This window comes from Oncorhynchus kisutch, linkage group LG13 (genome assembly GCF_002021735.2).
Source record: "Oncorhynchus kisutch isolate 150728-3 linkage group LG13, Okis_V2, whole genome shotgun sequence".
NCBI classification, from domain to species: Eukaryota; Metazoa; Chordata; class Actinopteri; order Salmoniformes; family Salmonidae; genus Oncorhynchus; species Oncorhynchus kisutch.
Genome location: NC_034186.2, coordinates 18,699,820 through 18,715,650, shown reverse-complemented (window position 1 = coordinate 18,715,650; position 15,831 = coordinate 18,699,820). Strand labels below are relative to the sequence as shown.

The 15,831-nt window shown below is 42.3% G+C and overlaps 1 protein-coding gene across 6 annotated transcripts in view; it reads left to right on the top strand.

The window, feature by feature from the left end:
* The window catches only part of LOC109903025 (exocyst complex component 2-like), a 109,129-nt gene that overhangs the window by 17,413 nt on the left and 75,885 nt on the right, over positions 1-15,831 (top strand). For all 6 annotated transcript variants that reach the window (XM_031785731.1, XM_031785734.1, XM_031785730.1 and 3 more), the window contains 5 exons: positions 2,968-3,133; positions 8,229-8,405; positions 8,681-8,807; positions 11,892-12,005; positions 12,858-12,982. In XM_031785731.1, coding sequence (XP_031641591.1) covers positions 3,016-3,133; positions 8,229-8,405; positions 8,681-8,807; positions 11,892-12,005; positions 12,858-12,982 — 661 coding nt within the window. In that variant the 5' untranslated portion in view covers positions 2,968-3,015. The remainder of the gene's footprint in view (positions 1-2,967; positions 3,134-8,228; positions 8,406-8,680; positions 8,808-11,891; positions 12,006-12,857; positions 12,983-15,831) is intronic.

The following is a 15,831-nucleotide window of genomic DNA, read 5'->3' as shown; positions in this document are numbered from 1 at the left end:
GCTTTAGTGTTAGAAAGCAAAGTGGTTACAGAGAGGTAAGGTTGTTCAACCTCAACCAGACCTGGCACCTATTTATTAACACACATCTGTGATGAAAAATGTCTTGGACACCACTTGTTTTACAGGCTTTTTAGACCTCCTCAAGTATATTTTCCTCCATTTTAATTTGTAAAATTCTAAACAGTTTCAAATTTTATGAAGATGTAATTTTTTTAGCCATCTTTTATCTGTTTCTCTTCCATGCTGGCATATCATCTCTACGGTGATGATTGGTGTTTGTTCTGTGAGTGACAGTGGGGGGAAAAGGTTGCGGAGGGGTGTTAAAGGCGGGGGGGATTGAGAAGCTCAGTTCTGGTGACTTTTTAAAAGGACATTCTACTCCAAAATGACTGAAAATATACGTATGCTGACACCATCTAATATATAATTTCCAACTCCAGAAATGAGCCCAATAGCACATTGATAAAATGATTTGTTTAAATTATTTTAACATATTGGGCCATGTATATAGCCTATGCATGGTCCTAATGAACAGATAAGCTATTAGCAATAAACATTATAACCTGTTGCCCAACTGATGCAGCAAAGTGCAAATAAATAGGCTGGAGCATTGACCCAATTGGGCTAATCATTAGCCAGATCCCAAATGTGATATTTTAACTAGATATTATCCTATTGATACATTTTATGTCCCCAAAAACTTGCACGTGATTATAATGTAGGCCTACCTGTTGGTGTAACTTGGGGTGACTTTCCACCCGGGGTAACATGCACCCAGCCTGTACTTCTCACAGAAACCACTTCATGTCACAAGTTTTCCCCCCCAACACTTTCTCTGGTTGCCACTACTCTTGATCAACAAAAAATATTATCTGTCTCATTACCATTTCTAAGTCACTTCCAAAAAAGGATTTTGAGGTAGAGTTGCGTTCTACCCCAAGTTACCCTACAATTGACCGGTGTTACATTCAGCCCCACTCTCCCCTATGCACTCACTGTGAATTGCAGAGCAGTAACATGCTTAACCATGTTTAGCAGTTACACTGGTGGGCACCGACGGCAATCAGTTAATAAAACCTTGGAAGAGTCCAGTGTTGGATAGCCATAGCTAGCTAGCATCCCTCTCTGTTTGAGCCGGGTGTTTGAGTAGGCTAAACTAACTAGCTGCGTTCGCTAGCTAAGTAAATGAAAGTGAAAAAAAAGACACTGAAATATAGCTAGCTGTCTCTCTGCCTCTTTCCCGCGTCTTCAGTTTTGAATAAATTCATTTGTTAATTGTTCAACTACTCACCAGATGTTATGCACTGCAGTGCTAGCTAGCTGTAGCTTATGCTTTCAGTACAAGATTCATTATTTGATCATTTGATTGGGTGGAAAACATGTCAGTTCATGCTGCAAGAGCTTTGATACGTTGGAGGACGTCCTTCCGGAAGTTGTCATAATTACTGTGTAAGAGGGTGAGAACCATGAACCTCCTAGGTTTTGCATTGAAGAATGTACTCAGAGGAAGACGGAAACTATCTGTCCTCCGGCTACACCATGGTGCTACCCTACAGAGTGCTGTTGAGGGTACTGTAGACCTTCATTGCAAAACATTGTGTTTTAATCAATTGTTTTATGACGTGAATATACTGAACAAAAATGTAAATGCATCATGTAAAGTGTTGGTCCAATGTTTCATGAACGGAATTAAAAGATCCATAGGTACTAAGAGCTTATTTCTCTCACATTTTGTGCACATCCTTGTTATGAATATTTCTTCTTTACCAAGATAATCCATCCACCTGACAGGTATGGAATATCAAGAAGCTGATTAAACAGCATGATCATTACACTGGTGCACCTTGTGCTGGGGACAATAAAAGGCCTCTATAAAATGTGCAGCTTTGTCACGTAACACAGTGCCACAGATGGCTCAAGATTTGAGGGAGTGTGCAATTGGCATGCTGACTGCAGGAATGTCCACCAGAGCTGTTGTCAGAGAATTGAATGTTCATTTCTCTACCATAAGCCACTTCCAATGTCGTTTTAGAGGATTTGGCAGTACGTCCAACTGGCCTCAACCGCAGACCACGTGTAACCACACCAGCCCAGAACCTCCACATCCAGCTTCTTCACCTGCAGGATCATCTGAGACCAGCCATCCAGACAGCTGATTCAACTGAGGAATATTTCTGTCTGTAATAAAGCCCTCTTGTGGGGAAAAACTAATTCTGATTGGCTGGGCCTGGCTCTACAGTAGGGGGAGCTGGCTCCCAAGTGGGTGGGCCTATGCCCTCCCAAGCTGCGTTCCTACACAGTCATGTGAAATCCATAGATTTGGACCTATTGACTTTATTTCAGTTGACTGATGTCCTTATATGAACTGTAACTTGGTAAAATCATTGAAATTGTTGCTTTTTATATTTTTGTTCAGTTAAGTTTTATCTAAAAATGATTAACTAAATGATTCAAATTCACTGAGGAGGATGGTCCCCCCCTTCGTCCTCTGAGGAGCCTCCACTGTGGTTACATGGCCTACACACACACCCTCTAGATATATTAGGGTAGGGCTAGCTATTCGGTCTCTTAGCCTAACCTACACAACGTGTGTGTTTGTGTATGTGGAATCGATGAGGGAGAGCAGCTTTATTTATCCTGCTCTCTGAGGTTTACATTCCTCCTTTCCTCCCCCCCTTTCTCTCTCTCTTAGTCCGGTCAGAGCTCCTACCAGCACCCTCATGTCCTCCTGTGTTTGTAGACATTGTAGCCTTCATAGTGAAACTCTTTTAAATATAAGCCTTTTAAGATATTCTAGTCTGCATAATAAAACATTATAAAGGTTCATACATGCTTATAAATAATAACATGAGCCTATAGCTGTGCTGTACACATTACAGCTGTTTTTATGTCTCTTGGTTTCTGCATTAGACTAATATCCGTGTTACGTGTCCTTCTGTCTTTCCCTCTCCCCTGCCGTGTTCACAGGTTGCTGACTGACTTTCTTTGTGTTCCTGCACACACGTGACCACCACCATGTCTCGTGCCCACCAGCCCCCCCTGGTGACGGGCATCTCACCCAACGAGGGCACTTCATGGACCAAGGTCACCATCCGAGGAGAGAACCTGGGTACTGGCCCCGCAGACCTCGTTGGTACGAGTATGATACACACATTCACATGCAAGCACAAACTTACACACACACACACAGGCACGAATGTACACACACACACTTGTTATTTTGCATTCGACTTCTGACCGTCAATTCATTTCCATTTTTTTTTTTTATAGATTGCCCTTTCTGCAATGTAATTCATTGCTGCGGTTGTTTTTGATACGTACCAAACTGAATAATTTTATGCAAGTGTTTTCACTGGCATTGTCGATAATTGTTTGTGTGTGTTGTGTATGAGAGAGAGTGTGGTATTCTCTGGCTCTTCCCAGTCTGTGCGGTAGAGTTCATGCCGTTATGACCCTTCATCAGAGTCAGACTGAGTGACTTTTATTAATTTACCCAGAGCCTGGCTAGCCTACAGTCTACCACAGAACACACTGGACCTTAGTCAACCGTGGTCAGGCTCTGCTTACATTACACAGTGTTTGTTGCTGTTTATCAAATGAAAGGTTTTCATTACTTTTTCAAGGGGAAAATACTTTTTTATGATTCTAGATTAAATTACTTTTCGTTTCTTTCAACTGAGTGAAACCTCTGCCTAATTCACAATCTTTTATACCCGGCCAAGATTATGAATTTTAACCCATATTCATTTTGTTTTAAAATAAGTCTGTAGTAAAGGTTTTAGAACATAATTAAACAATAATTTTAGGCCTACATTTAAAAGACGTGATTTAAATGCTGAAACAAATGATGTCTGAATAATATGTTATTTTAGGTTTTTGGTATGTGTTAATTGAATTTAGACCTAAAATAATATTTTCTAACCTTTGTGGTAAAGATGTATTTGTCAAAATGTTGAATTTAAAATGTAAAGATTATTATAGCATTGACGGGAATCTTTTATTAATATGGTAGTCAATATGTAGGGATATTAGTTATGATGATTTATTGTTAAAAAGGAGACATTTTGTTACCACAAAAAAAACTAAATACTGCATATACTGTTTTTATTCAATTTGATCAAAATGTAATTGACCAAAGCTATTCAATTATTTAGAATTATGGGTTAATTGTTTTTACAGAATTACAATAATTGTTTTGTTTTAAATATATACAGTACCAGTCAACAGTTTGGACACACCTACTCATTCAAGGGTTTTTCTTTATTTGACTATTTTCTACATTCAAGAATAATAGTGAAGACATCAAACACCCAAAAAAGTGTTAAACAACAATCAAAATATATTTTATATTTGAGATTCTTCAAAGTAGCCACCCTTTGCCTTGATGACAGCTTTGTACACTTTTGGCATTCTCTCAACCAGCTTCATGAGGCAGTCTCCTGGAATGCATTACCATTAACAGGTGTGCCTTAATTTGTGGAATGTCTTTCCTTAATGTGTTTGAGCCAATCATTTGTGTTCTGACAAGGTAGGGGTGGAATACAGATAATAGCCCTATTTGGTAAAATACCAAGTCCATATTATGGCAAGAACCGCTCCAATAAGCAAAGAGAAATTACAGTCCATTCTTACTTTGACTGACCTTCATGGTCTTAATGTGGAACATTTCAAGAACTTTGAACGTTTCTTCAAGTTCAGTCACAAAAACCATCAAGCGCTATGATGAAACTGGCTCTCATGAGGACCGCTAGAGGAAAGGAAGACCCAGAGTTACCTCTGCTGCAGAGGATAAGTTCAAAACAGTTACCAGCCTCAGAAATTGCAGCTCAAATAAATGCAACAGACACATTTTAACATCAACTGTTCAGAGGAGACTGCGTGAATCAGGCCTTCATGGTCAAATTGCTGCAAATGAACCACTACTAAAGACACCAATGAGAAGAAGAGACTTGCTTTGCCAAGAAACACGAGCAATGGACATTAGACCGGTGTAAATCTGTCCTTTGGTCTGAGTACCAATTTTGTATTTTTGGTTACAACCGCCATGAGACGCAGAGTAGGTGAACGGATGATCTCCGCATGTGTGGTTCCCACCGTGAAGCATGGAGGTGTGATGGTGTTGGGGTGCTTTGCTGGTGACACTCAGTGATTTGTTTAGAATTCAAGGCACACTTAACCAGCATGGCTACCACAGCATTCTGTAGCGATACGCCATCTCATCTGGTATGCGTTTAGTGGGACTATAATTTGTTTTTCAACAGGAAAATAACCCAAAACACACCTCCAGGCTGTGTAAGGGCTATTTGATCAAGAATAAGAGTGATGGAGTGCTGCATCAGTTGACCTGGCCTCCACAATCACCCAACCTCAACCCAATTGAGATGGTTTTGGATGGGTTGGACTGCAGAGTGAAGGAAAAGCAGTGCTCAGAATATGTGGGAACTCCTTCAAGACTGTTGGAAAAGCATTCCAGGTGAAGCTGGTTGAGAGAATGCCAAGTGTGTAAAACTGTCATCAAGGCAAAGAGTGCTACTTTGAAGAATCTCATATATTATAACTTTTTGGGTTGCTACATGATTCCATATGTGTTATTTCATAGTTTTGATGTCTTCACTATCATTCTACAATGTAGAAAATAGTAAAAATAAAGAAACACCCTTGAATGAGTAGGTGTGTCCAAACATTTTTGGTATGACTGGTACTGCATATATATTTTTGGGTTTGACATTTTTCACATTTTTGGCAAATTTAAGTTGTGCTAATGTAAAGAAAATAACTTGTACTTCCACAATTCCTTTAGCTGATATTTCAAAATGCCTTATTTTTTTATTTTATTATTTTATTTTACCTTTATTTAACCAGGTACGCTAGTTGAGAACAAGTTCTCATTTGCAACTGCGACCTGGCCAAGATAAAGCAAAGCAGTGTGACACAGACAACAACACAGTTACACATGGAGTAAACAATAAACAAGTCAATAACACAATAAACAAGTCAATGACACAGTAGAAAAAAGAAAGTCGACATACAGTGTGTGCAAAAGGCATGAGGAGGTAGGCAATAAATAGGCCATAGGAGCAAATAATTACAATTTAGCAGATTAACACTGGAGTGATAAATGAGCAGATGATGATGTACAGATACTGGTGTGCAAAAAAGTAAATAAAATAACTGTATGGGGATGAGGTAGTTAGATTGGGTGGGCTATTTACAGATGGACTATGTACAGCTGCAGCGATCAGTTAGCTGCTCAGGTAGTTGATGTTTAAAGTTGGTGAGGGAAATGAACATCTCCAAATTCAGCGATTTTTGCAATTCGTTCCAGTCACTGGCAGCAGAGAACTGGAAGGAAAGGCGGCCAAATTAGGTGTTGGCTTTGGGGATGATCAGTGAGATATGCCTGCTGGAACGTGTGCTACGGGTGGGTGTTGTTATCGTGACCAGTGAACTGAGATAAGGCGGAGCTATACCTAGCATAGACTTATAGATGACCTGGAGCCAGTGGGTTGTGGAACATCTGTTGCTTAAAATGAAACTCTGTGGATAGTCTACATTTATTTTGATGTAAATGCCCTGAATTTGTGGCATTGTCAAAATGCCACCGCTCATTTTCCTAGAACTTCAGTATTATATACAAAAGTATGTGGACACCCCTTCAAATTAGTGGATCGTAAGTGCTGTTATTGTGAAGTGAAAATGTCTAGGAGCAACAACGGCTCAGCCGCGAAGTGGTAGGCCACACAAGCTCACAGAAAGGGACCGCCATTGACGCGCAGACAAATCTTCTGTCCTCGGTTGCAACACTCACTGCTGAGTTCCAAACTGCCTCTTGAAGCAGCGTCAGCAGAATAACTGTTTGTCGGGAGATTCATGAAATGGGTTTCCATGGATGAGCAGCTCCAGACAAGCCTAAGTTCACCATGCGCAATGCCAAGCATCAGCTGGTGTGCTGTAAAGTTTGGACTCTGGAGCAGTGGAAACACGCTCTCTGGAGTGATGAATCACACTTCATCATCTGGCGGTCTGACGGACGAATCTGGGTTTGCTGGATGCCAGGAAAACGCTACCTGTCCCAATGCATAGTGCAAACTGTAAAGTTTTGTGGAGGAGGAATAATGGTCTGGGGCTGTTCTTTGTAGTTCGGGCTAGGCTGTTTAGTTCCAGTGAAGGGAAATCTTACCGCGATTCTGTGCTTCCAAAGTTGTGGCAACAGTTTGGGGAAGGCCTGTTTCAGCATGTTGCTCCTGTGCACAAAGTGAGGTCCATACAGAAATGGTTTGTCAAAATCGGTGAGGAAGAACTTGACTGGCCTGCACAGAGCCCTGACCTCAACCCCATCGAACACCTTTTGGATGAATTGGAACGCCGACTGCGAGCCAGGCCTAATCGCCCAACATCAGTGCCCGACCTCGCTAATACTATTGTGGCTGAATGAAATCAAGTCCCTGCAGTAATGTTCCAACATCTAGTGGAAAACCTCAGAAGAGTGGAGGCTGTTATAGCAGCAAAGGGGGGGGGGCAACTCCATATTAATGCCCATGATTTTGGAATGAGATATTTGATGTGTAGTGCATTTCTGACCACTAATATCTCTGTAGCCTGAAATTAGCCTATTAGATGTTGGATAGCAACAGGTGTGTGTTAGTTAGTGCATCTACTGTATATTCAAACAAAACAACCAGTACAGAACAAAGGCAGGAAATGTCCTTTGTTACTGTTTTATTATTTACAGTTTGTTTCAGTGGTTATTTGTTGATCATCTCTCACAGGATTTTATGATGTTTAAGTGCAGTCATCTGTAGCTCTCTGTAGCTCCCTTTGGTCAGATAAATCAAATGAGGGGGGTTTCACTTTCTCTCTTTTTAGTCTCTCTCTTTCTTCTCTCTCGATCACTTTCTTTCTCTCTAAACTTCTCTTTACTCCATGAGAAGGGTCAGATAGAAAGATAAATAAAAGAGAAAGTGTAGAAGTAGAGTAAATAGATCTGTAATGAGCCACTTAACAGTGAAGTGACAGCACTCTCAGTGTGGAGAGAATGATGAAGCTGTGGCAGACTTGCCAGGGCTACACAGGACTGACTGGACCCTGGGCTGAACTTTGACCCCCTAAAGACAGGTTTATTAAACTGCTGTTTGTGTCATTGTGTCATGCCTCTTCTCTCAATGTGTCTCTGTGTTATTACTTGTCCTGTTGCTGTAAGCGTGCCTATATATTTCTCTCTCTCTCAGGTCTCTCCATCTGTGGTCACAACTGCCTGCTGACGGCTGAGTGGATGTCAGCCAGTAAGATAGTGTGTCATGTGGGCCCAGCCAAAGACGATAAGGGAGAGATCATCGTCAGCACCAAGTCAGGAGGACACGGCACCTCCACCGTCTCCTTCAAGCTGCTCAAGGCTGAGAAGATCGGTAAGATGGCTGCTCTCTGTAACCACTCCAGTTCTAATACAAGTCTCTCTCTGTCAATCATCAGAGGAACTCTAGAATGACTACTCAATGGCACAAGTACAGACAATCTTCCTCGGTATTACCAAGCAGAGGCAGCGGGGAACTACAGTATGGATACTCATACTGTTTTGTCCTGTGTTGCTGTACAAACTGTATAGTAGATCTGTCAGGTACTATTATTGTGTGGGTGTGTGATCTCGGCTGTCCCTCAGTGATGATGTGTGTCTGTGCTCTAGGTATCCTGGACCAGTCTGCTGTGTGGGTGGATGAGATGAACTATTACGACATGAGAACCGACCGCAACAAGGGCATCTCTCCCCTCTCCCTACGCCCCAGCAATCCATTGGGCATCGACGTAGACAAGTAGGGACATACGCAGGCACGCACACTACACACACACACACTACACACACACACGTGCGCGCGCATGCTACACACACACACAAGACACGCATGCATGCACACACTACACACACACCACACACACACACACACACACATACATAAACACACAGGTTCTAGTCTTTGAGTCATGGTTTAGGTCTGTAAACAGAAACAAAGGATCCCCATGTGGAGGTGTTTGAAATGTTATGCCAACACAGCAATGGCTCAACTGGATTTAACCGCTGAACAACGCACTGGAGACAAAATCATTGTGTTTAAAGAAGAAAGGAAATAGTTGAAAAGAAAGAGTGCAGACCACCACACATGGTCATAGGAGGCGTGTGGTGTGGTCTCAGCCTCCCACGCGCCTGGCAGAGAAAGCACAGCCTGTAATGTATAGTTGAGTTTGTATAGTTCTGGTATGTCTGTGCTCTAGGCCCTCTGGTGTTTGTTTGGTTTAGAGGGGGCAGGGGCCAAGTGACCACTCGTGGCCAGGGAGGTTAGCCGCAAACCCTCCATGTCCAGGGTCACTTTCCTGGTAGGCTGCAACCCATAGAACGAGTCAGTTATCCCGAACTGAGAAACCACGGTTTCTTCTCTTCATGTTATTAGCCACATTAAAGACATTCTCTGGTACTTTGGCGTCTAGTAAGTTAGTTTTTTTTGGCTTTTTGGGCTGGATGTGTTTATGTGTAGTTCACACATGCATAATCTATGAGCAAAGTTGCTCTCTTACCTTAATTAGCTATGAAATCCCTAGTTTTAAAGCAACTGCTTTCTGGAAGCTGTGCGGCGCCATTTCCCCCCACTTGGGCCAGCCCCCTAGCAATTCGAGTTTCAGCCGATGAGCTTCAGCCCTTCGCCATTTTAGTGACTGTTCGCAAGACATACACACAGTAGAGAGCGATCAATGATGTAACGTAGTAAGCAATTTTTGTGGATCGCTTTTGGCTCATGGATGCTACTTTCAGAGCTGCTGGCTAAAAAGTATGCAAAAAGATGGGAGAATATCTAGTAAAGACACTGGTCCATTAAAATGGACACACACACACACACACTGCACAGTACACACACACACACACACATCACATGAATGAATGTAGCCAATGCTGTTTATTGAAGAGACAGTGGGTAGCTGTCCAACCAGACACAGCTGACCAGGAGAAGTGGAGTGGACGGAGTCGGACAACCTTTTAGTGAATCGTTTAGTAATTCAATAAGTTTCAACCCATGATTATAATTACGAGGTCTTGAACCAGTTTGAACAGGTTTGTCTGGTGGTGATGTCACTGGCTGGTTATTATTGCAGAGAGGTCAGACAGGAAGTCATCTTGTCGGTCTGCAAAACACTTCCTGGGGATGTCATCATCAACCTGTTCCTTTTTATTTTGGTCCACACGCTACAGAGTAACAAACCTCGTCCGAGGCGCAATGCTCCAGTAATAATGTCCCAACTGTAGCTGCTTGTTTAGAGTTCGCCTACTGAACTGCATGAATAGTAAGAGCAAGGTTTCTCTCAGCGTATACGTATGTGCTTCCTGTCTGTAGAGCAAAGTTTCTCTCAGTGTATACGTATGTGCTTCCTGTCTGTAGAGCAAAGTTTCTCTCAGCGTATACGTATGTGCTTCCTGTCTGTAGAGCAAAGTTTCTCTCAGCGTATACGTATGTGCTTCCTGTCTGTAGAGCAAAGCTTCTCTCAGCGTATACGTATGTGCTTCCTGTCTGTAGAGCAAAGCAGCAGATCCGTAACATGTGAGAGCAGGCTTTGATAACGTGCCAGGTATGAAGATGAGGGAATAACTTAACGGACTGAGAAAGTTGTTTCTCTCTCTTTTGCTTCCTGACTCTCTCTCTGTCTCTTTCGAGATACATGTGTAAATTGAATATGCCACTTTGCAGAAGCTTTGTAAAGTGACCTACAGTGCATCTGTTTTTAGTATGTTCACTTGATCTTTGTGCAAATTCAATCTGTAAACTTTGTTGTTCACGCCACACTCTTACCAACTGAGCAACAAAGTTACAAGGTCGTTAGAAGAGCATGGGTACTTTGAATGGAAAGTGTGGTGAGAGTTCTATGGTGATCAAACCCCCTCTCTCTCCCACTTCTTTCCCATGACAACCCATCGTTACATCTTTTCTGAGATAATTCTGTTCTATGATGTTTGTGTGTGTGCATGCATGCGTGTGTGTGTAATCACTCCCTGAGGGCTCAGTGTGCTCCAGTACATTACAGTGGAGGCTGGATGGGGGGGGGGGTTAGGGTTTAGTTAGTGTAGCCCACGGGTCATTACCACAGATCAAACCTTCCTAATGAGCTCTGGGTCCTCAAGGGGCACCCAGGCGTCACACACTGCTCTTCCCACGCCCGGGTCCTCCCTCCTTGGGCACAGCCTGGCCTCACACTGACCCCTGCTGGATGACTTTATACAAACACCTCAACTCACCTTTCACCTCATTACATTATAAGAAGGACATTCTTGTTATGTTGTACAATGTCATGGATATGTTATTTCTTATTTGTGAAACTATGTACAGTTGTAAGCATTGCCTATTATGTGTTGTTTGTGTAGATTGTGTTCAATTTTCAACTTCATTGTCAAAGAGAGAAATGGGCTAAGCAGCATAATCTATAATACTATGTTTGCTTTTAACCAAATGTGCCTGAATACATTATCCGTATGGGTGATCAAGAGAAATCCAACCCACAATCACTCTACCAACTGACCCAAACAGGACCACAGCATGACCGTACAGGACCACAGCATGACCGTATAGTACCACAGCATGACTGTACAGTACCACAGCATGACCGTACAGGACCACAGCATGACCGTACAGTACCGCAGCATGACCGTACAGTACCGCAGCATGACCGTACAGTACCACAGCATGACCGTACAGGACCACAGCATGACCGTACAGGACCACAACATGACCGTACAGGACCACAGCATGACCGTACAGTACCACAGCATGACCGTACAGGACCACAGCATGACCGTACATAGAAGATATAAAACATAAATTTCACAGGGTTTCTTAGTAATCCGTTTTCTCCCCCAGGGGTAAGGTCCCTCTGAAAGATCTGGAGGCCATGTTCCCAGGGGTGAGTGGGGATTTCACCAGCGAGAACTTCTCAGCCACCTGGTACCTAATCGAGAACCACTCTGTCACCAGGTAGGTCAGGCCGACCTACCTATCTATTTTCTATGACCTCTGGGTCAGACACACAGCCAATCACAAGTATATTTCTCCTGTACCAGCCAGCGCACCATCCCAACTAATATGTTGATGAACGTCAGCCCTCTAGCCAAGCGATCAGTCAGAAACACTGTTGGAAGTAATGCAGTGACTTGGCACAAAACTTTTGAATGTTGTCTTTATCATCCAATCACAATTTATTTAAAATGCATTTAACAAAAGCCTCAATACAGTTTACAAAAAAGACGTGGTGGTTCTCAGTCCATCCAATCAATCCACTGACCCAGAAACAGAGCTAGTCTGTAAATAAATACAATCTAGCCCCAATCCCTGTTGATCCCTGACCCCTGACTTGGCACAAGAACACTTTGGACATGTGGAGGAATTGTCCTTTCTCTTGTTGACTTCTGACCCCTGGTCTCTGTCATACTAGGACAGTGTCTGTCAGGTTATTATTAGTCTCTCCTGGTTTCCTCCCTGTCATCCATCATGGTTCCCCTCCATCTAACCCCCCAGTCTAGCGGATGGATCCTGTCTGCTCCTGGCCAGAAACTGCAGGGCTGCAGACTCCACTGGGTTGGGCTGTTTTGGGTTGACAGGGCCTGTGTTTCTTCCTCCAGAGGAAACTTACATTCACTCCCAAAGTACACACACGCATGCTTGTGCGGACTCTCACTTGTGTGCGTTACACATAGAAAATCGTACGCACACACACACTCCTCTGACTGATGGGATGGTGTCACACATGGAAGTAAACAGAATTTTTAACTTTCACATCCCACTTTTCTTTCTCATCTCGCTCCCTCTTTCCCTCCCTCCCCCTCTCAGTTTTGACCAGTTGCGTATGGCAGCCAGTAACTTGAAAAAGCAGGCCACTAGGAAGAACGAGGGCAGTCTTGCCTACGTGAAGGGAGGCCTCAGCACTTTCTTTGAGGCACAGGACGCCCTCGCAGGTAAAGATACAGTACACGTTACACACAGACTATACACAGAGTATGTGTTTTTTACACTGTACATCAATACTACACAGAGAGTGTGTGGTATATACATTGTATGTGTGTTATTACACAGGTAGATGATAACCGTATAAAGACAATGAATGTAAACATGTTTCAGGGTTGACGGTACTTTGCTCATGATGCAAGTAAGAGTTTGTGAGGCTCTGGTCTATTGCAGTGTGTGTGTTTGACTAATATCCTTTACAGACACTTCTACAGTAACGTGTCGATAGCGACAGTAGATAACCATTCAGACAATTTTTAAAAGTGCTGCATCAGGAGCATCTGTACCTTTTCTGACAGTAGAATTCTGCTCCAGCATATAATGACCGGTATTGTTTCCCTGACAATAAACCTTACTGATTCATGTGCTGCTGTGTTTTTTTAAAATGGCGTTTTATTTTATGATAGTTTTCTTTCTACTAAATTTCTTGGTAAGTCACAGTATTTAATGAACTTTTTTTAGGAGAGAGTGGGCTGCTGGCAGGCAGGGCGCAGGCAGGCAGGGCGCAGGCAGCTCGAGATTATTTGATTGTCCCATAGTGATGGACGTCAATCCTGCTTCAGAGGAGGTATTCCATTATAGACAAGTAAAATGCCTGTTCAGTGGTGCTTCAAAACTATCTCCAGAGATGGTTTTGTGTCGTCTTTTGAAATAGTGTACCCTTAGCCGAGGCACTTTCAAGGCGGCACATTCCATCTGTCTGAAAAGAGTATAAGGTGTGGTGTTTTACAGTGGGGAGTTAGAATAAGACAGGTATGGTTTGGGATATCATTAGTGTGGTGTTTTACACTGGGAGTTAGTATAAGACAGGTATGGTTTGGGATATCATTAGTGTGGTGTTTTACAGTGGGAGTTAGAATAAGACAGGTATGGTTTGAGATATCATTAGTGTGGTGTTTTACAGTGGGAGTTAGTATAAGACAGGTATGGTTTGAGATATCATTAGTGTGGTGTTTTACAGTGGGAGTTAGAATAAGACAGGTATGGTTTGGGATATTATTAGTGTGGTGTTTTACAGTGGGAGTTAGTATAAGACAGGTATGGTTTGGGATATCATTAGTGTGGTGTTTTACAGTGGGAGTTAGTATAAGACAGGTATGGTTTGGGATATCATTAGTGTGGTGTTTTACAGTGGGAGTTAGAATAAGACAGGTATAGTTTGGGATATCATTAGTGTGGTGTTTTACAGTGGGAGTTAGTATAAGACAGGTATGGTTTGGGATATCATTAGTGTGGTGTTTTACAGTGGAGTTAGTATAAGACAGGTATGGTTTGGGATATCATTAGTGTGGTGTTTTACAGTGGGAGTTAGAATAAGACAGGTATGGTTTGAGATGTCATTAGTGTGGTGTTTTACAGTGGGAGTTAGTATAAGACAGGTATGGTTTGAGATATCATTAGTGTGGTGTTTTACAGTGGGAGTTAGAATAAGACAGGTATGGTTTGGGATATCATTAGTGTGGTGTTTTACAGTGGGAGTTAGAATAAGACAGGTATGGTTTGGGATATCATTAGTGTGGTGTTTTACAGTGGGAGTTAGAATAAGACAGGTATGGTTTGGGATATCATTAGTGTGGTGTTTTACAGTGGGAGTTAGAATAAGACAGGTATGGTTTGGGATATCATTAGTGTGGTGTTTTACAGTGGGGAGTTAGTATAAGACAGGTATGGTTTGGGATATCATTAGTGTGGTGTTTTACAGTGGGGAGTTAGAATAAGACAGGTATGGTTTGGGATATCATTAGTGTGGTGTTTTACAGTGGGAGTTAGTATAAGACCGGTATGGTTTGAGATATCATTAGTGTGGTGTTTTACAGTGGGAGTTAGTATAAGACAGGTATTTATTTATTTATTTTACCTTTATTTAACCAGGTAGGCAAGTTGAGAACAAGTTCTCATTTACAATTGCGACCTGGCCAAGATAAAGCAAAGCAGTTCGACAGATAAAACGACACAGAGTTACACATGGAGTAAAAACAAACATACAGTCAATAATGCAGTATAAACAAGTCTATATACAATGTGAGCAAATGAGGTGAGAAGGGAGGTAAAGGCAAAAAAGGCCAAGATGGCAAAGTAAATACAATATAGCAAGTAAAATACTGGAATGGTAGTTTTGCAATGGAAGAATGTGCAAAGTAGAAATAAAAAAATAATGGGGTGCAAAGGAGCAAAATAAATAAATAAATTAAAATTAAATACAGTTGGGAAAGAGGTAGTTGTTTGGGCTAAATTATAGGTGGGCTATGTACAGGTGCAGTAATCTGTGAGCTGCTCTGACAGTTGGTGCTTAAAGCTAGTGAGGGAGATAAGTGTTTCCAGTTTCAGAGATTTTTGTAGTTCGTTCCAGTCATTGGCAGCAGAGAACTGGAAGGAGAGGCGGCCAAAGAAAGAATTGGTTTTGGGGGTGACTAGAGAGATATACCTGCTGGAGCGTGTGCTACAGGTGGGAGATGCTATGGTGACCAGCGAGCTGAGATAAGGGGGGACTTTACCTAGCAGTGTCTTGTAGATGACATGGAGCCAGTGGGTTTGGCGACGAGTATGAAGCGAGGGCCAGCCAACGAGAGCGTACAGGTCGCAATGGTGGGTAGTATATGGGGCTTTGGTGATAAAACGGATTGCACTGTGATAGACTGCATCCAATTTGTTGAGTAGGGTATTGGAGGCTATTTTGTAAATGACATCGCCAAAGTCGAGGATTGGTAGGATGGTCAGTTTTACAAGGGTATGTTTGGCAGCATGAGTGAAGGATGCTTTGTTGCGAAATAGGAAGCCAATTCTAGATTTAACTTTGGAT